This window comes from Sarcophilus harrisii, chromosome 3 (genome assembly GCF_902635505.1).
Source record: "Sarcophilus harrisii chromosome 3, mSarHar1.11, whole genome shotgun sequence".
NCBI lineage: Eukaryota > Metazoa > Chordata > Mammalia > Dasyuromorphia > Dasyuridae > Sarcophilus > Sarcophilus harrisii.
This window is the reverse complement of record NC_045428.1, coordinates 115,549,526-115,572,131: the sequence shown is the minus strand read 5'-3', so window position 1 is coordinate 115,572,131 and position 22,606 is coordinate 115,549,526. Positions and strand designations below refer to the sequence as shown.

The following is a 22,606-nucleotide window of genomic DNA, read 5'->3' as shown; positions in this document are numbered from 1 at the left end:
AAATGTGAAGAAAAACAAATTACTGTTGCAAATTATATCAAAGATGATATTTAAAGCAATAATGGGACTTTTATAGAAATAACGAACTCTGACAAGAATAGAGATGCAGGAGGACATTCTGAGTAACCAAAAGGGGGAAGGGATTGGAGGTAGACATTTCAGGTGACATTTCCTTTATTAATTAAGATGTATTAAATACATTTGCTAATGATACTATTGAGTATGAGCTTCTACCATCAGGATTATTTATCCTCGTGCTGAGCAACCATTTATAATTTGAACAAAAATTTTCAAAAGAGCTGTCTTAATGGATACTTTTGTGGGAAGGTAGATTATGGATTTAGGAGTCTACAAACTCCTAGGTGCTTCATGTTTGTGGAATTGAATTGGTGATGTGTCCATCTACACTTGGCTGGACTAGTCTCCATCACTGAATAAGTTTGCTAAGGTACTCTAGTGGAGATAGAGCCAAGATGGCAGAGTAAGGGCACCTGAGCTTTCTCCCAGCCTTCCAAAGACCTTTAAATAATGACTTTACATAGATTCCATAGTAGCAGAACCCACAAAAAAAGGAGTGAAACAGTTTCTACCCTAAGACAACATAGAAGGTTGGCAGGAGTGTAGTGTGGGGAGTGTAGGGCAGTTCGGTGAATGCTGTGCCAGTGTAGACCAGGCAAACCAGGAATTAGCCTTGGGGCTACAGAAGTGGTTTTCAGACCTTTCAGTTCACAAAGACAATTTAGAAGGTCAGCAGGAAAGGTTTTTCACACTGGGATGAGACAAACACAGCCCTAACTCCAAGAAACCTGGGGCCTTGGGAGCTTGAATGACCAGCAGCAGGGGCTGCTTCCAGAGCTCTCAACCCCCAAGGCAGTAAGGATATCAAACCAAGAGTCAGAAGGAGATTACAAGGGCCTCTTGGCTAGCACAAAGGCAGGACTCTGTTGCTTTGCCCATTCTTTCATCCAGATTGCAATCCTGGGTTCCGTCCCAGGGCAAGGAGGAGCACTTGTGGCCACAGTGGAGAGTGGGACTCTCCTCACAGTTCCAGGGCTTAATAGAGAGCTTGTGGTCATTCATAGACCAGAACACAGGCCAGGAGAGGAGTAAACACTTTTCTCCTTAGCCCATATCATCTTGGAAGAACTGAAAAGTTATAAGTACCTGTAAAGAAATGCTCAAAACCCTGAAGCTTGAGACAGTGCATTTATCATCCCAGAAGTAGAGCTCTGCTTTAACAAAGAATTAAAAGACAAATAATTGGCAGGGAAAATGAACAAACAACATCAAAATAATTTTGACCATAGAAAGTTATTATGGTGACAAGAAAGATCAAAACATACATTCAGAAGAAGATAACAAAAAGTCAACGCTTCTACACTCCAAGAAAAATATGAATTGATCTCAGGCCATGGAAGAGCTCAATAAGATACCCTAGCCTTCATTTCTCTTTGCCATGAGCTGGAATACTGAGACTCATCCCCATAGCTCCACACATAACCCTGGAAGTCAAAAAATGACAAAGAACTTGTGAATGAAAAATTTCTGAAAATCTAGCTTGTGCTCTAAATTGGGTGAATCTTTGAGTAGCAGTGTAAGAAATTAATGAGTCCTGGAGTAGAAGTGTAAATTGAAAGAACATGTAAATTGCTGTAATGTAAATATGAGGTTTTACTAGTTAAGCACATACGGTTGGCATTATAAATCTCACACATTTTGACAGAAGAATCTCTGTTTGAAGCTGTTATATTGGAGACTTTTGGAAAGTGTTTCAGAATATATTATATGGAATATTTTAACACTAAAAGAGACATAAGGATAGAGCTTTATAGATCTCCTTTCTAGTACTTATTTCTCCTAATAAATAATTGTCTTTCCCACTGCAAAACAAGTTAAAATTTCAAATGAATTGAATTCAAATGAAAATGAAATGAATTTAAATGATGAACAGAAAAGATTTTGACTTTTTTCTTCATTTGAAAGTTTTTTTTTTATGAATACCTTTTGTGTTTATATCACCTTCATTTTTTGAATATCACAGTAGATAGAATGTTGGAAATGGAGAATCAAAAATACATGATTTCTGCTACAACTTTAGACACTGTTTAGTAGTTGACTTCTTACTAACTACTACTTTAGTAGTTAATTCACTTAGCCTATGTCTGTCTAATTTGGCTTCCTAATAAACATAAATGTAAATACAAAATGAGGATAATAAATAATTTGTGAATAATTTGTAAAGTTCTTTGCAATACTTAAAGTGTTTTATAAATTGGTAATTATTATATATAAACATAATTTTTTCTCTACTTTCATACTCAACAAGCCATGCCTTATAACAAAGATTAAAAAAGAAAGAGGAAAAACAAAATTTCATCAACTCTCAGTCACATCTGACAATATATTGTATATATGATATCCTTGTCCTCTCAACTCTTCAAAGAAGGGAGAGAAGTACATTTCCTCAGCTATGCTTTGGGAACTGCTGTGGTTATTATATGAAATATACTCTTTAAAACTTTTGAATCACTGTATGTTATTTTTTTAAAAAAATGTATTACTAAATTCTTTCTCAGTCCTCAGTTAAGAAATGGATACTGATATGAAGCTATGTACTAGCTTTGATACTGCAGGCATTAATGACTGTCAATGTGACTGCTCCACCAAAAATGCAAATCTCAACCTTTTCCATAGCTTGTTTGTAGGTTTTGATGAGTTTCTGTGCTTTCTGAAAAGGTAATGAACACTAGCTGTTGAACAATATCTTGTGAGAAGCCTCTCTAAATTTTCTTAGGCTAAACTTTAGAAAAACAGACATAGTATAATTCAAAGATAATTTTATACCATAAAATTGCTAATTGACACAGTATAAATTTATACCTTGGATAAAAAGTATACATAATAATAAGAGCATTTTAAAATTTGTAATACACATTACATATATTAACTTATTATATAATCACAATAACTTTGTATGGAATATGCTATTAATTATCCCATTTTACAGGTAAAAAATGAGGCTAAGAGAGGTTAATTGACTTATAGCAGATCATATAGCTAATAAATGACTGAGGCAGTATTTGAACTCCGATTTTTTGACTGTAAGGGCTACAACCTACCTACTCTGCCACCTAGTTATCTTATAATTAACATTTACATAACACTTTAAAGTTTGCAAAGAACTTTACAAATATTAACTATTTTGTTCTTCACAACCCAAGAGGTGAGTGCTATTATCATTTCTATATTACAGATGAATAAATTGAAGGAGAAAAATATAATGATTTGACCAATTTGTTTCAGGTTATTAGAGATTGGGAATCTGGACTCCAGGTCCAGTGCTTTTATCTACTATAGTATCCAACTGCTTCATATATATACATACAAATGCACCCACACCCACACAATTTATTGGAGACAATTAAGATTTATGATTTCTTTATCAATATAGAATAGCTATTAGTCTGGTAGTTAGCTAACATCTTAAAAAGCTTTGTGTTACTTGCTAATTGATTTGACCATAGTCATATAGTATGTTATCACAGTTATAACTGGAACCCCTCTGTCCTCATGACCCCAGAGTAAATCACTTTCTATTATGCCATATTATATATTTTAAATATAACTTTGTTGTCAAGTTGGATTCCCTTGAATCTAAAGCTAGGTGTCATTCCAATAAGAGATCATAAAATTTAGAGTTGAAAGGACATTATAGATTATGTCATTCAATCACATCAGTTATAAGGAAAGAGATCAAAAATAGGAGGAATAACTATCTCAAGATTACTCAAGTTCTAAATGATAAAGTCACAATTCTTACTAGCGCCTTCTAACTCAAAGTCAAAATTGGATATTTTTCCAACGTGCTATGCAGGCTCTGTAATGACATAATCATTATAGGAAGAAAAGGGCAACTATCAATGATATAAAAAATTTCAAAGCTCATAGAGCAGTTAAAATAACCATGGCTTTCAGTTTGAGAATGACTTGTTAAGTTAATTGCAAGATTTTCCAGAAGAAAGGTGTATAATCTCATCTAGCTAGAAAAAAATATCATAAGAACTTGGCCATTTAAGAAGCCAACCATTTCAGAAACTAAAGGCTTATTTAAATTATTGTAAAATATCGTGAAGAAAATAATTGTTAAGAAAGTATAAAGTCATGACCAAGAAGTACTTTCTTAATTGTAATAGCTATTTCTTTGTATCCACAATCCATATTTAAGGCCTTTTACTGCCAAACAGCTCTTGCTATTGACTAAGGTAATAGCTTCAGGGCATTTGACTTCTTCAAATACTCAAGAAGAACAAACTCTTGGTTAATTATCTCCAATTTATCTAGTACAAATATTGTTGATACATAGTTCTTTTCATATTGACTTTTTGCTTAGATTATAAACTCCTTGAGAATAGGAACAAAGACAATTCAGACAAGTTTAGTAAGCTGTTCACTCACCAGGATGCTGATAATATTCATCAACTTTTTAACAAATATAGTTTATAGCAAAACAGCTGATGTTGACTCTCTGGAGAAAGCAGACAAACCTTCCTTCTGTGAGGTTTCACCTCCTTCAAGTCCTAGGGATAGGACTAAAGAATAACTGACAGCTGATAGTGAAACTTTTGTCCAATGATATGGATTTCATAGCTGAACCCTTCTGTCACCTGATTGCTTTCTATACCACTTCTTACTCAGTTTTAACAGAGCTAACCTTTCTAACACTTCCTGTTTCTTTAATTTTTAGTTTTCACTTGCTGTATTCTTCCTCCACTTTTCACAGCTTTCACTGGTCTGCATCTGAGCCATCTGGTATTCACACTCACCTTGTATTTATGAGATTAAAAACTCTTCAAATCTCACCTATAAAATTAGTGAATTCTTTTTTAATCATCTGGTGGTGTATAAAACATTATTATTTTTTTTATTTCTGTTTTGCCTTTTAAACCTTAAAAATAGTTATAGGCAAATGAGTTGAGGGACCACAGTTCCTTCAACCATTTCAGACTTCAAAGAGGTCTAATTTAACAGTCTATGTCTTTGACAACTGTTTCTTTACACTTAACATTCTAGCATTACATTTAACATTTAAACAAATAACCAATCTTTATCTACCTATTGCAACCTCCCAAGGTAATTTGAGTGCTTTCATTTATTTCATAGTTCTATTTCTGCTCCCTTTTCCACCCATGCTTCCTTACATACCATCTGAAAATTAGGTTTCTTCATATACATGTCTTAGCAATTTTATTAGAATTTTTTCATACAGACATGAAATTTTTCATCCTTTATCAGTATAATTTTTTTTTTGCATTTTAATGTTTCTGTATTTGTTTTTCTAGCATTTAATGTTAGTCCCTAGAACAATGCTTTTCCCATTAATTCTTTTAGATTGATTGATGGAAAACAATTTTTTTTAACCTCTTCAGCATTACATTTTTCTATATGAAAAGACAATTTAAAGAGACAGTGCTTATGTTTACATCACCAAATACAGCCAGACCTGAAAACTTGGGAGGAAAGGTAGTGACAGCCACCTTGAGAAATTTAAAGAACCATTATGTGAATTAAGATGATGCTTTTATTGAAGTGGGCCAAGTTGAGAAGAATAGATAAAAGATAGAAAAATCAAAAAGATTTGAGGGCTTATTAGGGAAGCGCCATTTTTCAAACCATTTTTCCTTTGTAATGGGCTGTTTTTAGTGATCCACACCTGAGTCATCTGGTATTCAAAGATGCCCGTCTCACATAGGAGATTAAAAAAAAAAAAAATCACCAAATCCTAGTCCTTATATAATCACTTGCTTGTCTACACAGGAATTACTTGATTTTTTCATTTAATGTGCTTTACACAAATAATCTGATGATTACAATTTCTTTCCATTGTTAGATACATTCAAAAAGTGTCTTAGAAATGTAATAAAAGAAATAATTGTATTTGAGATGGGTAGATAGGAGGTTAAACTAGTTGACCCTTCAGGGTCTCTTATAGATTTAACTGTTTGTATGAGATATTCTGTTATTCCAACTGAGAAGTAGTTTTTCTTTTTAGTTGCTATGTATATTCTCCATACATTTTGCTGAACATATACTATTTGGCCTTTATTTCATAGAGATACTATAGATAGCATTGATATGTTGCACAGGCTGTGGGAAATACTTCTTTGGCAAATGGAGAAGTGCCACGCCCCAGTTGTGAACATGGAATTACTCATCACTTAACTGCTCAGATCATGTCATGTTGGACCCAAATTTGCTGGGAAAATGAGCTCTCAGTGATCAGTATCAAGGCTTATGAAATGGGTAACACACACATACACACATTTACACACTTTTTTGCAGGGAGAGAGAGATACAGAGACAGAATGCAAATGCCAGAATACATTCTGGCTGTGGTGTTTTATAAAGATTTTTACAATCTAAGTACCAGATAATCAGTACTGAGAGACTAAAATTGATGGCCTTGCGTAATTTCTGTTTATCTCTTGAGGATCAATTGGATTATTGATCCAACTCCAAACATGTTTTGATTAAGTGCATGACAAGATGGGTTTGACAACATTCCCAATTTATTGGACTACACTATATATTTAAATTCACATTTTCTGGAACTGTGTGTATCTGATCTTGGCTTGCTCAGATATGTCTGTCAATGTTCTCTTAGAATGACCATTTCTTCAAGGATCTGTAATTATATATGCTTTTGTGAATGGTTTCCATCATGCTGTATAGCTCAGGGCTTAAACTAATGCAAAACAGAGTTAAAAAGATGAAACTGAAGATTAATTTTTTTTTCCTTCCACAAATGTTCAACCCCAAGACAGCTCAGGTTTTTGGGCTTTTTTTTTTTTTTTTTTTAAGTATATATGAATGGTAACAACACTTCAGGAAACAGTTCAGCTGTCAAGGTCTAGACCTCCAATGGTGCCCATTGTTATTAATGGAAGTGATTATGGTATGGCTGTAAGATTCTGGGAAACCCTGCTTTTGTGAGTAGTATCAAGAAAGGCCTGGTATCTTTCAAACGATGCTATACGTTGTTTTACTTTGTTCACTTCTGTATTTGAGCCAGAAAGGTACATCATGCCTTCAGGATATGCAAATTTACTCAATAAAAAGAAAAAAAGAAAAATCTCACCATGAAAATATAGTTAGATTTAAATGTGCTAAATGGTACATGAACCAGTCAGGTTTTCATGATTTATCAGTTTTTAACTTCAAAGACTCTGGTTAGCTTGCATTTTTTAAACTAATGAGTTTATCACAGCCAGTGGGAAAATGGTTAAAGTATATCAGCTGTAAATTGGTACAAAGCACTAAAAGGGACATTAGCCTCTAATCAGATTCTAACAGTTCATTAAACCTGCCTTTCTAGAATCGTTCTTTGTCTATTTCTTCCCCCCTTCTGCCTGTGCCTTCCTCATAGGGAAGGAAGCGTCTTCCCTTTTTCATCTGGGTAAGACCTCCTCGGGGATATGAAGCAATATCAGCTCATCCTTCTTTGTCTACAAACTAAACAGCCTACGGGATGCTTTATTATGGTAGATTCCTGATTTTGCTATATAACTTCGCTGTTCTTATTAATCACAAAGGCAAGGGACTTCCTAGGTGGCTGAATTCCAAGCTAGCTGAGGTTGCAGCTCCATTCACCTGCAGCATCCAAACCCTGGAAGTTATGGATCCCCTAGGACATGAAATCCATTCTTGATATGTAAACAAGAATCTGGCCTGATGGGAAAGAGAAATTTCAAATTTGGAACATGTTAATAACTAAGCTGGCCTGTATGGCTATAATTTCTCATGCTCTAAGCTACGTGTCAGGTGTAAATATTTAGATAAATTGGAAAAGTCAAGAATGAAGTTTTTAAAAATTTATTTTCTTTTCTTGCTTTGTAATTATCCTAGATTTTACATTTCATGTCAAGGGGGAAACAAAACTAAACAAAACATGAGAAGTTTTTGTTTGTTTCTACATGAGAATAGACTAAGAGGCAGAGGAAAAAATAACCTCTATCATCAAAGTAACAAAGAAAGTTGATTTCCCAAAGCAGCCATTAGTGAAGAGGTTCTTGTAAATATTGTTTTTCAAAATTTCTTGAAAAATGCACAGTTTTACAAAAATAAAGTTCAAAAGTGACAGCTTGGCTCAGCTATATTTTGTCATACTCCCTATTATTAATTGATGATAAAGCATGCTGAAATAAGGACTTTATGTGACAAAAAGTTAAAAAAAAATCAATTTTATTTAATAAGATTTACTAGATATTTACTGTTTATCAGCTTGTGTCTGGTGACTGACAGAGAGAAAAGGTAAATAAAATAGGTATATTACCTCAGGATTCTATAACTCTAATAGGATGATTAAGGCCTGAATAAGAATCATTATAATATAATATGCAATGCAGTATATTTTAAAAAAGTACAAAGTGATATGAAAACTCAAAGAAAGGAGAAATTTCTTTTTTCTAGAAGAAAAGTTTTATAGAGAAAGTGACATTTGATTTGAGCCTTAATGGATGGTTAAGTTTTTAAAAGATAAAAGGCAAGGGAAGGGAAAGGATTCTGGGTCTAAAAGTGAAAGGATGAGTGGACAAATAAATGCCTTTGGCAAAGAATTCTTTAATACCCACATTGCTGTAATAAAGAAATAGCCTGAGGTAAAGCTGGAGTGGTAGTTTGAAGCCAGGTTGTGGAGAATTTTGAGTATGAAATGAAATAATTCAGAGCAACAAATAAACATTTATTAAAATGTATTTTTTTTTTAAAATTAAAGAGAGTCAGCATGGCATAGTGAATACAAGATTGTTCTGAGTCAGGAGGACCTGTCTTTTACTGTTCTAGCTATGTGACTTTGGGCAAGTCTTTCTATGTTATGGACAGCTTTCAAAGACTCCTAAATTGCAGGAGAGTTTATGTTTTGGAATAGGGCATTTCCACACTGGGACATGAATCCAAATCACAGGCCTTTATCCATACCATCCCCAAACAACAACAACAATGACATTAATTGTTTATAATGTGCAAGGCACAAACTGAGGACTTTGGACCAAGGCACTGTAAGATTGAAGAATGTGGAGGTTACTTTGTGATGAATATACAACCACTGAGAATTTAGAGCAATAGAGTGAATTGATTAGTCCTGTGCATTATGAAGATTTATTCTAGTCATCCAATTTCTTGAATAGATTTAGACTAAAGGGATACTAGAAATCGGAAAACTATTGGAATAGTCTAGTTCAGGGGTCATGAAGGTTTGCCCTAAAATGGTGTTACTGGGAATGGAGAGCAAATGGGAAATGTCTTATAGAATTATAATTCAATTCAATTTAATAAACATTCATTAAGTACATACTATTTGCTAGATGCTGTGCTAAACATCAGGGATACAAAAAAGAGGCAAAAGGTCTTTCCTGCTCTCAGTGACCTTACAATCCATGGAAGAGACAACATGCAAACTATATATATAGGATAAATAGGAAATAATTAACAGAGGGAAGGCTCTAGAACTAAGAGGGGTTGAGAAGGCTTTCTATAGCAGGGAGGATTTTAGTCAAGTCTTAAAAGGAGCTAAGTGAGGTCAACATTTTGAGCAGAGAAGAGGGAGCATTCTCAGAATGGAAAACTGGAGAAAATTCCTGGAGCTGAGAGATGGCAGATCTTGTTCTTGGAATAGGCTGGAAGCTAGTGTAACTGGAATAAGTCATGGGGGGGATTAAGGTGTGAAAAGGTTTAGGCTTTGAATACCAAAAAGATTATTTTGTATTTCCTCCTGGAGGCAATAGGAAGCCATTGGAGTTTATTGAGAGGGTGGGGGTGACATGATCAAACGGAAAGGAAAATCACTTTAGTGGTTGAATGGAAAATGGATTGGAGTGGGAAGAGACTTGAGGCAGACATCCACCAGCAGGCTATTGAAGTAATCAATGGTGACAGTGTCAGAGGAAAGAAGGGAACATATTTCAGAGATATTGCAAAAGTGAAATCGACAGACCTTGGCAATAGCTTGGATATAGGCTAGTGGGGGGTGGTGAGAGATAATGAAGAATCCAGGATGACTCTTAGGTTGTGAGCCTGAGGGACTGGGAGGATGGTTTAACCTCTACAGGAATAGAAAAGATAGCAATGGGAAAATAAGAGGGGAGATTTTAGTAACCATTGAATGTAAGTAGGTAATGGAGAGAGAGGATTCAAAGTTTGCATCATGGGTGGTAGGAAGATAGGAGTGCCATTATTTAAAAAAAAATAGAGAATTTTGGAATAAGCATGCTAGAGGTGGTAGAAAATGATAAACTTATATTTGGGGATGTATATTCTGGCATCTAGAGAGAAGTTGGGAATGGAGAAAGACTTTCTTAATAGCCTTTTTTTTGGGGGGGTGGGGGCAATAATACAGGAAAAAACAAATACTTCCAGAAATTAGATTGCATTTTTTATATACATGGATATTTTATTTTCATATAAACATATACTTTTAATTCATATTTTCATAATTAACAAGGCATAAGTAGCATGTTTTTTTTTTTTTAATGCAGATGACACAAACTTGAGAAGAATAGCTAACAGTTAGATAAACTTCAGAATCAAAAAAGATCTCTCAGTAGATGAGACTAAAGCACCAAATCTAATTTTAAAAGGCCTTTATAAAGGCCTTTATAAAGGCCTGTGAGTTCATAAAATAAACTTTGCAAAAATAATATAGAAGAAGCAGAATTACATATTTCATTAAAAGTATCTATACTCTCAAAATGAATCAACATAGTGATGGCTAGAATGATGAATTAAGGTTGCATTAAGAGAAGTTTAAGACTACCCAAAGAAGAATTTAATAACTCCATGGCACTCTCTCCTGGTGAGATCCTATCTGAGAATACTCCATTTAATTCTGGATGATAATATGTAGAGATGCCATTGATAATGGACACCACTCAGAGGAGAACTATGATAGAAGGAGAGTGATGGAGGGAAAAGGAGACAGTTTTCAGAAGAGACAAGAGGGTACAGGAAGAAATCTTAAACTTAGTTTTCACCTCAGAGGGCAGAAGGAATAGTGTAAGTTTAATGGATTTTGATTTGATAGAAGGGGAAAATAAAACAAACAAACCTAGTGACTACTACAGGTATCCAAAAATGAAATAAATGGGTGTTTATAGAAAGGATTTGATTCTTCTTTATTGGACTTTTTAAAAATTTATTTATTTTTTTTAGGAAGAGGCTGAATTCCTACTAGCTACACATGTTTTTAGAGGGGATTCCTATTCAAATACAAACTAGATCACTTGAGTGTCTTCCAGCTCTGAAATTCTATGATTAAATAACAAAACAAAACTCCTATAATATTCAAAGGACTATACTGGGCTTTGGGGAAGATACAAAGGTAAATAAGACCCAGTCCTTAACCTGAGGGGTATGCAATCTAGCTGGAGATATAAGATATATATATACAAATAACTACAATATCAAATAGAACATAAGTGCCTAAGAAATATTACAAAGAAAGTACTACCTTCTTAGATTGAGAAGATCCACCTAAATCATATTTCTTTTTTTTGGGGGGGGAGAAGATCCTTGTATGGTAAGGGGAAAAATATGTGAGTGTACTTTGAATCTTTCTAGTTTAATCATTTTCTCCCAGCATATTAAGTAAAGGCTGTAATGAAAATGTGTACCCTTTGAGCCATAGTTTAGCAATTCTGTTAAAATGGAAACATGATCCCTTATGACCCTCAACATCTAACTGTTCTAAGAAAATACAGAGTATAGGTATTAATAGAAAATCAATTTAATTTACTTCTTAAAAAGAGAAAAAAAAAACCCAACCAGCCACCCCAGGTACTTATTCTTAAATGATTTTTGTAAACTGAAAATGACAACAACAAAAAAATTAATTCAGAAAGAAAATGGTTTTTATTCTAGGAATATTCCTTCAGACTACTTAGCAGTCCATTCTTACCGATTTAGTCTTCTGAGACTGGTACCATGGAATATATTGGTAGGATGTTTAAATTGTCAGAAAGCAAAATGTTGGAAGACTCATTTGAAGGAAGTCTGAATGTGATTAGAATTTGTTATCATTAACAAAATTATTTTACACCTGGAATTTTGTTCTTGGTATTCTAGTTTTAAAATAATTTACACATTTGAGATAACTGATTATCATTTAGGTGTGGTTTTCCCTTTCATGTACTGTCTAGAGCTGTGGAATAGAAAAATCTGACTGATCTCTCCCTCCACCATTCTTGCAAGAATGAGATGAATTGTTCCAGCCCTACATAAATTGAGGGAGGGCTTCCCTTCTCTGGTTTATTACAGCCTGACCTCCAACCCAGAGGTCAGAAAATCAGACTGATTAATTCAACTTCCTGGTCATCATTTCAAATGAAATTTCAGATTAGGGAGGGATAATTGGTTATGCTGATATTCTCATTTAATTATACCTCATTGCTTTTTAAAAGTAGTTTAGCAGTATGAGATACACAGCATGTAAGACAGATGCCAGAAATATTCTGTCATGTTTTATAGTTTATTTCCTTTCCTCTTTTTCTCTCTCTCTCTCTCTCTTTTTTTCTTTTTAGAAAATCAGTACCTTTGAGAACAGAATGTTAATGCTTGATGGGATGCCGGCAGTCAGAGTCAAAACAGAGCTGTTGGAATCTGAACAAGGGGTAAGTTGAGGTTTCTAGATACCCTTCCCCCACCTTTTTCCTGATAGAGATAATCATTTCCAGACCTAAGCCAAGGTCTCTAGCAGACACACATGTAACACTTCACTATGCTGAATAATACCCACCCGTCTACCCCTCCAAACACTACCCATTTGTGAGTGCAGACATTCTGGCCTTTAGGAAGGTGTATTCATTCACCTCATGGGAACCATATGGTCACTACTTAGATGTACCTTGGTAAATGTTTTTGAAAAGCCTAATAAAAATTCAAAACAAAGAAGAAAGAATAAGTACCAAGAAAGGTAAGACTAGTTTCTCAATGTAGCTTGGATCTTAAAAAATGGGGAAACGGCAGAGTGCAAGGTAGAAGTATATGGTAGTTCATGTTTGCAGGATGAATTTTTCTATTGACATTTCAATTTATCCTGTTTTACACCATAAGAAGGGGATACTTGATCAAATTGAAGGTCAGTGTATTTGAAGTATCTGTAAAAGCAAGTAGAAATACTATTTTAAACACATCTCCTAACTGTTGAATTAATTCATGGCTACTGAAAAATTTAAAGTCTGAGATTACAGCTGAATTTTTTTAAAAGGGCATGGATAATTTCACAACTGTTAACATTTATAGCTCTGCTAGTTAAAATAATGATAAGGGGAGTGGGATTGCATCCTTGTGTGCAAGGCTTTATATTGGCATTCTGAACTGTGGAACAATTGCTTTTATACTAGCCAGGAAAACTAGAGGTGGAAAACAAAACAACGAAGTTAGACAGATGATCTTGTACTTGCATGGGATTATCTCTTCTTCCAAAAACTGAATAAATTATTACATATTGTTTATTGTACACACTGGATAATCATGATAATTTTTTAAAATAGTACTATGGAATCTCACCATTTGCTAATAAAACAGAATTAAGTGGGTCTGCCTGGGTACAATCTAAAGGGAATATTATGTCTTCAAATAATTCTGTTATAGAGCAATCAAATTTGCTATTAGGATAGCCCTACATGGAATAAATGTTGTATAGATGATAAAATAGCATTTCAAGTAAGATGTGTGGGGGTAGATCCAGTGCTAAGAAGAGTTTAGCATATGCAGTAGGCACTTAATAAATAATAATAATTATATATATATATATATATATATATATATATAATACAAAATAATAAATAAATTGGTTGATTGATTGGTTGATTCCGGTTCAGATATTTACTATGTGGCCAAAGACAACTAACTTAAACTTTAAGACCTTTTAAGTTTTCTTACCTAAAAAGTGGAGATAACGATAATTGCATTAACTATGTCTCAGATTTGCTGTTCCTAAAGCACATGGCAAACCTTGAAGTACTATGTAAATAAAGGTAATTTTTTTTAGTGGTTGCCAGCACTTTGGTGAAGCTCTAGAACCATAACCTTGTTTCTGAGACTTGTTTGTGAAGATTTACAGCTATATTTAGAATTCACTTATTTTCTACCAAAGGCCACTGATAAAGACCAATTATTAGAACTAGTAGGTCATATTGACTCTCATCTTGATTGAGATTGTATCATGGAACAGTGAAGGAAAATAACAATCTAACAAAAACAAAAAGTCACTGATTATGAAATCAGAGAAGCCAAGGGATCAGGGTTCATGTCTGGGCTCTTGCTACTACTAATATATTGTGTTCACTTGTTTTAAATTGTGGCTGACTCTCTTTGACCCTATTTTACAGATGAGAAACTGAGGCACACAGGATTAAGTGACTTACTCAGAGTCACACAACTAGTAAATGTCAGATTTGTCCAAGCCCGGTGCTCTATCTAGCTACTCCACCATCAGTGTGATCCTTAGGCAAATTAACTTTCTCAGCCTTCAGTTCCCTCATATTTAAAATGAGGGAATTGGAATAGCTGACCTTTATAGTATAAAAATAGTCATATTTATATAGTACTTTAAGGTTTGCAAAGTGCATTATAAATATTATTTGATCCTCACCACAGATCTGAGAGATGAGTATTATCATTAAACCTCATTTTACAGATGAGGAAAATGAGACCAAGGGAGGTTAAGTTTCTTGCCCAAGGTTTACATTGCCAGTAAGGGTCATAGGTTGAACTTAAACCTTGATCTTTTGGAATCCAGGTCCAATTTTGTAGTATGTCACTTAGAATTTATAATTTTCCTTCATCTTATTTATCCTGTCATTTACATCAGAATGTCCATATTTCTATAAAAATAGTTATCACATTTAGAACAATGTCTTGCTACTTATGTCAACATAACAGGAATATAACATAATTGTCAAGTGAATCTGATCAACATAAAGTTCAGATTAAATCTGTTAGAGAGAGAGGAAATTCTTCAAAAGCAGAGATTGTCTTATTTTTTTATTTGTATCTTTAGTATCTAGTTTAGTGCCATGAACACAGTAAGTACTTAATGAATGTTTCTGTATTTCTTGATTGAATATAGTGGCTATTCTGACCTGACTAGACTGATTACCCCATCCAAATTAATAAGGTAACTGTTAACTCCCCCTCATTACTTTTTGCTGGATGATTTTTTCTCTGAAGCCTTCTTTGCTGGTCTCTTTCTTGGTGCAAGGAACCTTTAATATAACTATATGAAAAACAAAATGCACAGATGTTTTGGTCATGGGAAAATATATACATTCTAATTTAATTTCAACTATGATTGATTTTTTTCATTGTTGCTGAGAAGGAAATGAAAAATCTGTTTATATTTTATACCCTTCATTGTAAAATGACTCAACAGCTCAAAAAGCAGTGAATGTATTTGTGTGTGTGCATGTGCATGTGTAATGTGCGTGTGCATGTGTGTGTGTCATAAAGAAAGCATGGGGAAATCATGAAAAACGAGCAAGGAAATACAGGTTATGATAAAATATGAACTTATGATAAAAAGCAGAAAGTTTTGTGCTATCATCAGGCACCATTTTCTTTCCTCTTATCTAATTTTGTAAGTTGAATTTGAATTAAAGTTAAAAGTTCAGAAAAGGCTAAAAACTCACATTTATATAACATGTTCAAACCAATAAACCTGGGAGGGAAGTTATACAAATGTTATGTCCATTTCATAGATGAGAAAACCGTCTTGGAAATGATAAATGATTGATCTGAGGGTTTTCTACTGGAAATTAGCAGGCAGAGTTTAAAGCAAGGTCTGACTAAATATAAGAGCCTTTCTACTAAAATACGTTGCAAAAAGTCATCTATTCATTGATTTCACAGATTAAATAGGAAGTCCATCTAATCTTTCCCCCAAATAGTTATTTTTAATGTATTTTAATAGGCAGAAGCAGAATATTATCCTGAGAATTTGACTAAAGGTTTCTTTAATTTAAAAAAAAATCATCCATGTATTATCAATGTGAAAATGGATTCTGCTTATATCTTGATATCACTTACTCTAATTTGATTATGGATATTGAGAATAAATTACTTGAGTGTCTTTTTTTCAGTTCTTTTTGAAATATATATTTATATAGCTGAAAAATCACACCATTTTATCCTTCCATTTAGTGAGATTTGAACAAAACACTTTGTCATTTGAAGTTGTACACTAAATTTTCAAGTTTTTTGGTACATTCCTTTAGTTTATAGATTTGTTCATGCTATTCATTTGTTCATAAATCTTCATGGGTTCTTTAGTGATCACTGAATAAAATTTTAGTTCCTTCATCTACCATTAAAGTCTCTAAAATTTGGTACCACCCTAATTGTCTGTCTTTATTTAATAATTTCCCTACTGTTTATTTATTCTACAATATAGCCAAAGCAGAATATTTCCTATCCCTTAAAATTTCCCTTCTGTGAATTTTTTTCTCGTCACTGCCTATGTCTTGCATATTCTATTTCTCTGGGTAATTTTAATTTAACTTTTATTTACGTACATGTTGCATTCAGCTATTAGTCTAGAGGTGCCATGAGATGAGGGACCATAAATTACCTAAGCTGTATACCTTATTCAGGCTCTTTCTTCTTTAATACTTTATATACATATAGTAGTCATATACATTAGTTCCATTGCTTCAGATATAATGATGTACTATTCTTTAAAATTATAAGTAGAATAATGAAAATATTACTGACATTAGAATCAGAAGATCTGATTTCATATCCTCCCTTTTTCATAGGATTATGGATTTAGAAGAAAGCTATAAGGTGGAGGCAAGGAGAGAGAAAATTCTAAACATAGGGGATAGTTGGTAAAAATGACCAAGTCAGATCATGGTGTTTCTTGCATAAAGAACAATAAGGAGACCCTAATCCTTGGATGTTAGGATATATAGAGGAAAGTAAACTGTTAGAAGATTAGAAAAGTAAGTAGGGACCAAGGTCTTAGAAAAGATTTTGTATTTGATCTGGGGAGGAATAATAAATTAAAAAAAATTATAAGTAGGAAATAAGATTGTCAAATCCATAGTTTGAATTTATGATTAGGAAATAAGATTGCCAGAGCCATAGTTTAGGAAAATCATTTTGGCAATTGAGTGGAGGATGGAGTAGAGTAGGAAAGACTAGAAATAAGGACAAAGAAAAGAGATTATTTTTTATGTTGTATGAGTCAGAAATAGAAATTAAGGATGACACCAAAATGGAAAGTCTGGGTGACTGGGAGAATTCTGGTAATAAGAAACTTGGAAAGAATAGAGATTTGGGGGAAGGGTAATGAATTGTTATAGTTATACTGACTGGCGTCCAGGGGCTGGAACTCAGGATAGTGACTAGGGATGGATATATAGATCTAAATGTATACCATCTGCAAAGAATTGGACATTAAACCCACAGAGGTGAATGATATAAAAGGACCTAGGACAGAGTATTGAGACTCCCACTAATGCTGGGGCAATATACAATATAGAAACTGAGAAGAAGCAGTTGGACAGATAGGAGGAAAAATGAAAGCCTAGAGAAGAGAAGATGTATCTAGAAGCAGATGTTCAACAGTTATGTGTTTCAGAGAGGTCAAGGATCAGTTCGGAGCGAAGAGCATTTGATTTGACATTTGGATATGAGGAAGGAAATGAGGTAAAAAGTTTGAGGAAGTACCAAAAGTCACAGAGTAGAAATCAAAGTGAGGGAGAAAAACAAGATTAGGAACTGAAATAGGGAAAAGTGAAAGATAAAAGAATATGTTAAAATTAAAGAACTGAGAAATTCTTTTGTTGTTGTTCAGTTGTTTGAGTCATTTGAAATTTTCTTGGCAAAGATATTGGGGTGGTTTGCCATTTCCTTCTTGATTTCATTTTATAGATGAGAAAACTGAGACAAATAGGGTGACAAGTGACTTCCCAGGTCACCTATAAGTGTCCGAGGCCAGATTTGAACTTAGGAAGATGAATTTTCCTGACTCTAGGTCTTGACACTCTATTGTAGAGTTCATGAATATGAAAATAGAATAGTTGTGATTGATAGCAAGATCAAGGGGATGGCAGTCTCTGTGGGTGGCTTAGTTGCATGTAGTAATGGGTCATGGGAATTAAGGAACTGGAAAGGGTAATATCTTTTAAGGAACATCAATATATATGTTGAAATCTTTTAGTATAAAAGCAGAAGTTGAGGTAAAGAGAAAAACTATGGTGTTGGTACTGAATTTATTAAGAAGGAAGATTTCAGTAGATATGGACTACCAGCATATGGATTGGATGATAAATTTAAATAATATGAGAAAAGAGGAAAAGTTATTACCAAGAAAATATCACCCCTACACACACACACACACACACACACACACACACACACAGTGATTTGAGATGAGTTAAACTGCAAACATGATTGGAAGGTGCAACTGGGGATACAGTGTCATCATGAGGAAGCTAGATCTTAGTGAGTATTAGCAGAGGGGGTATGAAAAGAAAAGGTTTAGAGTAAGAGGAAGTTTGTTAATGACAACCAGTTGACGTTTTCAGTTAACATTTTCAGAATATTACTTTTTCAGACCTTCACATTTACTTTGGTAGGTAAAACTTGAATAAACCTAAAGTATCTCTGCTATATCATCATTGTTGTTGTTACTTTATTCTAAGATATATTTATGGAGAGAAAAGGTATTATCTGTGCAAAAATATTCATAGCTATTACATATGTAATAGAAAAAATCAGAAAAAACCCTATTTCTTCAGCATTTGGAGAATCACTGAATCAATTGTGGTATGTTAATGTAACAGACTATTACAGTGTTACAAAATGATAAATATGAAGCATACAAAGAAATGTGAAAATATTTGAGGAATAAGATCAATAGGACTGGCAGTAATATACATTGTTTACGTATGTATATAAATTTTTAAAAAAGTCAATAAGTATTTGTTATGCACCTGCTCTGTGTCAGACTTTTTGTTAAGCTCTGGGGATACTGTGAAGGGGAAATGACAGTTCTTGCTCTTAAGGAGCCCACTGTCTAATAGGAAAACAACAAGCAATTTTGTCCTGTATTTAAAAGAAATAGCAATTTGACCAAGATAGACTTGCAGGCTCATGTATATTCATCTTTTTTTTTTTTAATTACTTCTTATGGAAATGCTTGTTTTGTTCCATAAATTAAAAGTAAAATAAATAAAACAAATAATTATGTACAAAGAATATATATAAAAGATAAATCTCCAAGGAAAAATACTAACATTAAAGAGGACTGTGAAGGACTTCTTGTGGAAGGCAAGACATTAGCTAATATTTGAAGGAAGTCAGGAAATAGATATGAGGAAGAAGTGTTCTAGATATGGAGGATAGGCAGTGAAAATGCCCAGAATTGGAAGATAGTGTGTTTGTTCAAGGACCAGCAAGGTAACCAGGGTCACTGGATTGCACATTCATGGGAATAAGGGAGGGGATACTAAGGTGTAAAAAGATTAGGAAGGTAGAAGGAGGCCTAACTTTTAAAAGCAAGTTATGACGGACTTTAAACACCAAAGAGAGCCACTGAAGTTTATTGAATAGGAGGTCATTGGGTCAGACCTGTGCTTTAGGGAGACCAGTTTGATAGTTAAGTGGAGGTGGGACTGGGGTGGGGAGGGAAAAGAGACCAACCAGGGCCAAATACAGTAGTCTGAAGTGATGAGGGTGGAGGCAGTTTTAGAGCAGAAAAGGGATAATATTTGAGAAATATGAACATAAAATATACAAGGCTTGGAAATTGATTAGAAATGTAGAATAAGACAGAATAAAGAGTTAACATTAACAACAAAGGTGAGAGCCTGTTTTACTACCAACAAATGTAATAGGAAAATTCAGAAGAAGGAAGATTTTGTCATGAAAGGTAATAGACATATTTTGGACATGATGAATTTAAAATAATCTATATGATATCCAATTCCAGATGTTCGTACAGAAGTGTGAAACAGAAAGCATTATTATAGATGATAACCGTTTTGGGTACTATTATGCATAGACAAATAATAGAAGCCTGATATGTAGTCTATAAAGAGCTTAAAGTTTTTACCAACAATTGCACTGAGTACGGTGCCTTGTTCAGTACCATGCTGTTAGTAGGCACCTAGTAAAAATCTGCCGAATTACAACAAAGAAACTTTTCCAATTAAATTATAAACTCCTATAAAACTCCTATAGATTCCTTTTTTTTTAATGTATCTTCCTCTTAGCCCCCTCCCACATGTAGTAAATGTTTTTCATCTGAAGCCATTTTGTGGAATTCCTAGAATCATAGATTTTCAAAATTGGACAGAGCCTCAGTGGCCATCTACTGCTAACCATACTTTTGTAAGGAATGTTAAGAAATTCACCAGAACTTGTCTTTTTGAGTTGCTATATTTTCCATGTGAAAAAAAAATAGTTGATCCAATAGACCTCTAAGACCTCAAATATCTTCCAAAATATCCCAGTTCATTCTTATAAAGTTCTTTATTAATGACAGATCCTTAATCTGGAATCTTAGGAATTGAAGGTGATGAAGTATTGGGGTTACAGACATATTACTATTAGAAAAGTACTGGGTGGGGGGAAGGAGGGAAAAATTTGGAACACAAGGTTTTGCAAGAATCAGTGTTGAGGGGCAGCAAGGTGGCGCAGTGGAAAGAGTACCACCCCTGAAGTCAGGAGGACCCGAGTTCAAATCTGGCCTCAGACACTTAACACTTTCTAGCTGTGTGACCTTGGACAAGTCACTTAACCCAAATTGCTTCAGGAAAAACAAAGTTGAAAAATTACCTGTCTATGTTTTGTAAATAATAAGCTTTAATTAAAAATAAATTAAACAAAATGGAAAAAATGTACTGCTGACAAGTAAATGACACCCCTGTACCAATCCTGCATAGAAATCAATGGAGTAAATGGGTGTGGCATATTTGCATATTCATATTTTTCATCCTGTTCTTGATATAATTGTCACTGGTATTATTTTACCTTTGGCTTCTGCTGCCTTGATTGATGAGAGAGTACTTTATCTAACTGGCCCCAAACCAACATAGTATTTCATCCTGGCCATCTTCCTTTCCTTCAGGGAACAACTCCTTTTCCTGTTTTAAACCTACCATTCTGAGAACAATAAGCAAATTGCTTTTATAAAGGACTTGTTAGTGGATGGGCATATAACTCATTATGACTTCTCAGACCAAAGTACTGCTCTCTAGCCAATATCATCTGCCATGTTTTTTTTCTTTATTAGAATGTAAGTTTTCTAAAGGAAGGGATTATCTCTGAGTACTGTAAGCCCAGCACCTGGCTCAGCAATTGACAGCTAGTGTTTAATATGTCCTTATTCATTCATTCATTCATTCATTCCAAGAAAACTAAGATTTGAGGGAAGAAGATCAATGTTTAATAGTTTAGGTGGACCTTGAAATGTGTTGGGGAGTAGTTTATTAAAGCCTTTTCTTGATTGTCATTGCATTAAAATACATCAGTAGCCACACTCAAAAAGATTAAAAAAAAATTTACCAGTGAACCATTATATTTAATTTTGCATGAAAGGTTTAGTGTAAATTCTTATGCAGAGTTTCAAGAAGACAGTTGAGTTTTAATGACTTTATCACAAGTGAAGAAATGACATTATGAAAAAGCTACTCGAGGTGCCCTTTAACAAAGCTTCATTATTACTTCCCCTGCTGTGGAACAGAAGCTGGCATTGCTAATAAATTGGTAGAATTACCTTAGAAATATGAATTTGCTTATCATTTAATATTCTCTGGTGACCCACTGTTTGAAATCTTTTGATCTGCAGTGAAATCTTTGTGTGTCAGTACTTTGGCTTCAAAGGAAAACACTTAGAGAAGCTGTGTTCCTTCTTGTATGGGCAGACCAGGGATTGTGTGGCAGGACCAATATCTCTGCTTGTAAAAGTCATATTATGGGGGGAGGGGAAATAGATTGCTTTGCATGAAAGTAAAATAAGAACTTGGCTGATTTTAATAATGTCAGGGTGGCCAATAAATGTATTAACAGAAAGAATTGAAAAGCAATGAGCTGTGGTAGGAATTTCAGATAGCCCCCAAGGGAAATAGAATAGTAGACAAATGCTCCCCCAGGGACCAGTCCCAGGCAAAGCTTCATCCTTACCTTCCTACCTCCCCTTTCATCCTTTGCTTCCTCTCCATCTCTTCCTGCCCTTTTCCAAATCAGATTCCTGCTACCTTCCTGCTGGGTTCTGATGCTATGGGAGCCTGACTACTATCCTCTACCTTTACAAAGGTGCTTTCTCCAACTGTTTGTTATTATTGTCATTGTTGTACATGTAACTTCACTGTCTTCTAAAAATCTAGTTTTATTTGCTTCCATTTGTTCTGAGACCTGCTTAAGTCAGGAAAGAGCTAATAAACTAATTCTCATTGTGGAGTTAATGACTGATAATAACTTACTGTGTCACCACTCTGAGATCTCTTTGCCTTTTAACCTGGATATGGATGACTTAACTCAAAGGATCCAACTGAGGAATTTTAGAAATTCCTTTTTCTGTCTCTGACAGTGGTATTTTGGGTAGACC

General features: G+C 34.2%; 1 protein-coding gene across 5 annotated transcripts in view; it reads left to right on the top strand.

Annotated features, from left to right (window-relative positions):
• Positions 1-22,606, top strand: part of KLF12 (Kruppel like factor 12) — a 539,816-nt gene that overhangs the window by 230,552 nt on the left and 286,658 nt on the right. For all 5 annotated transcript variants that reach the window (XM_031958477.1, XM_031958480.1, XM_031958479.1 and 2 more), the window contains one exon: positions 12,570-12,659. In XM_031958477.1, coding sequence (XP_031814337.1) covers positions 12,570-12,659 — 90 coding nt within the window. The remainder of the gene's footprint in view (positions 1-12,569; positions 12,660-22,606) is intronic.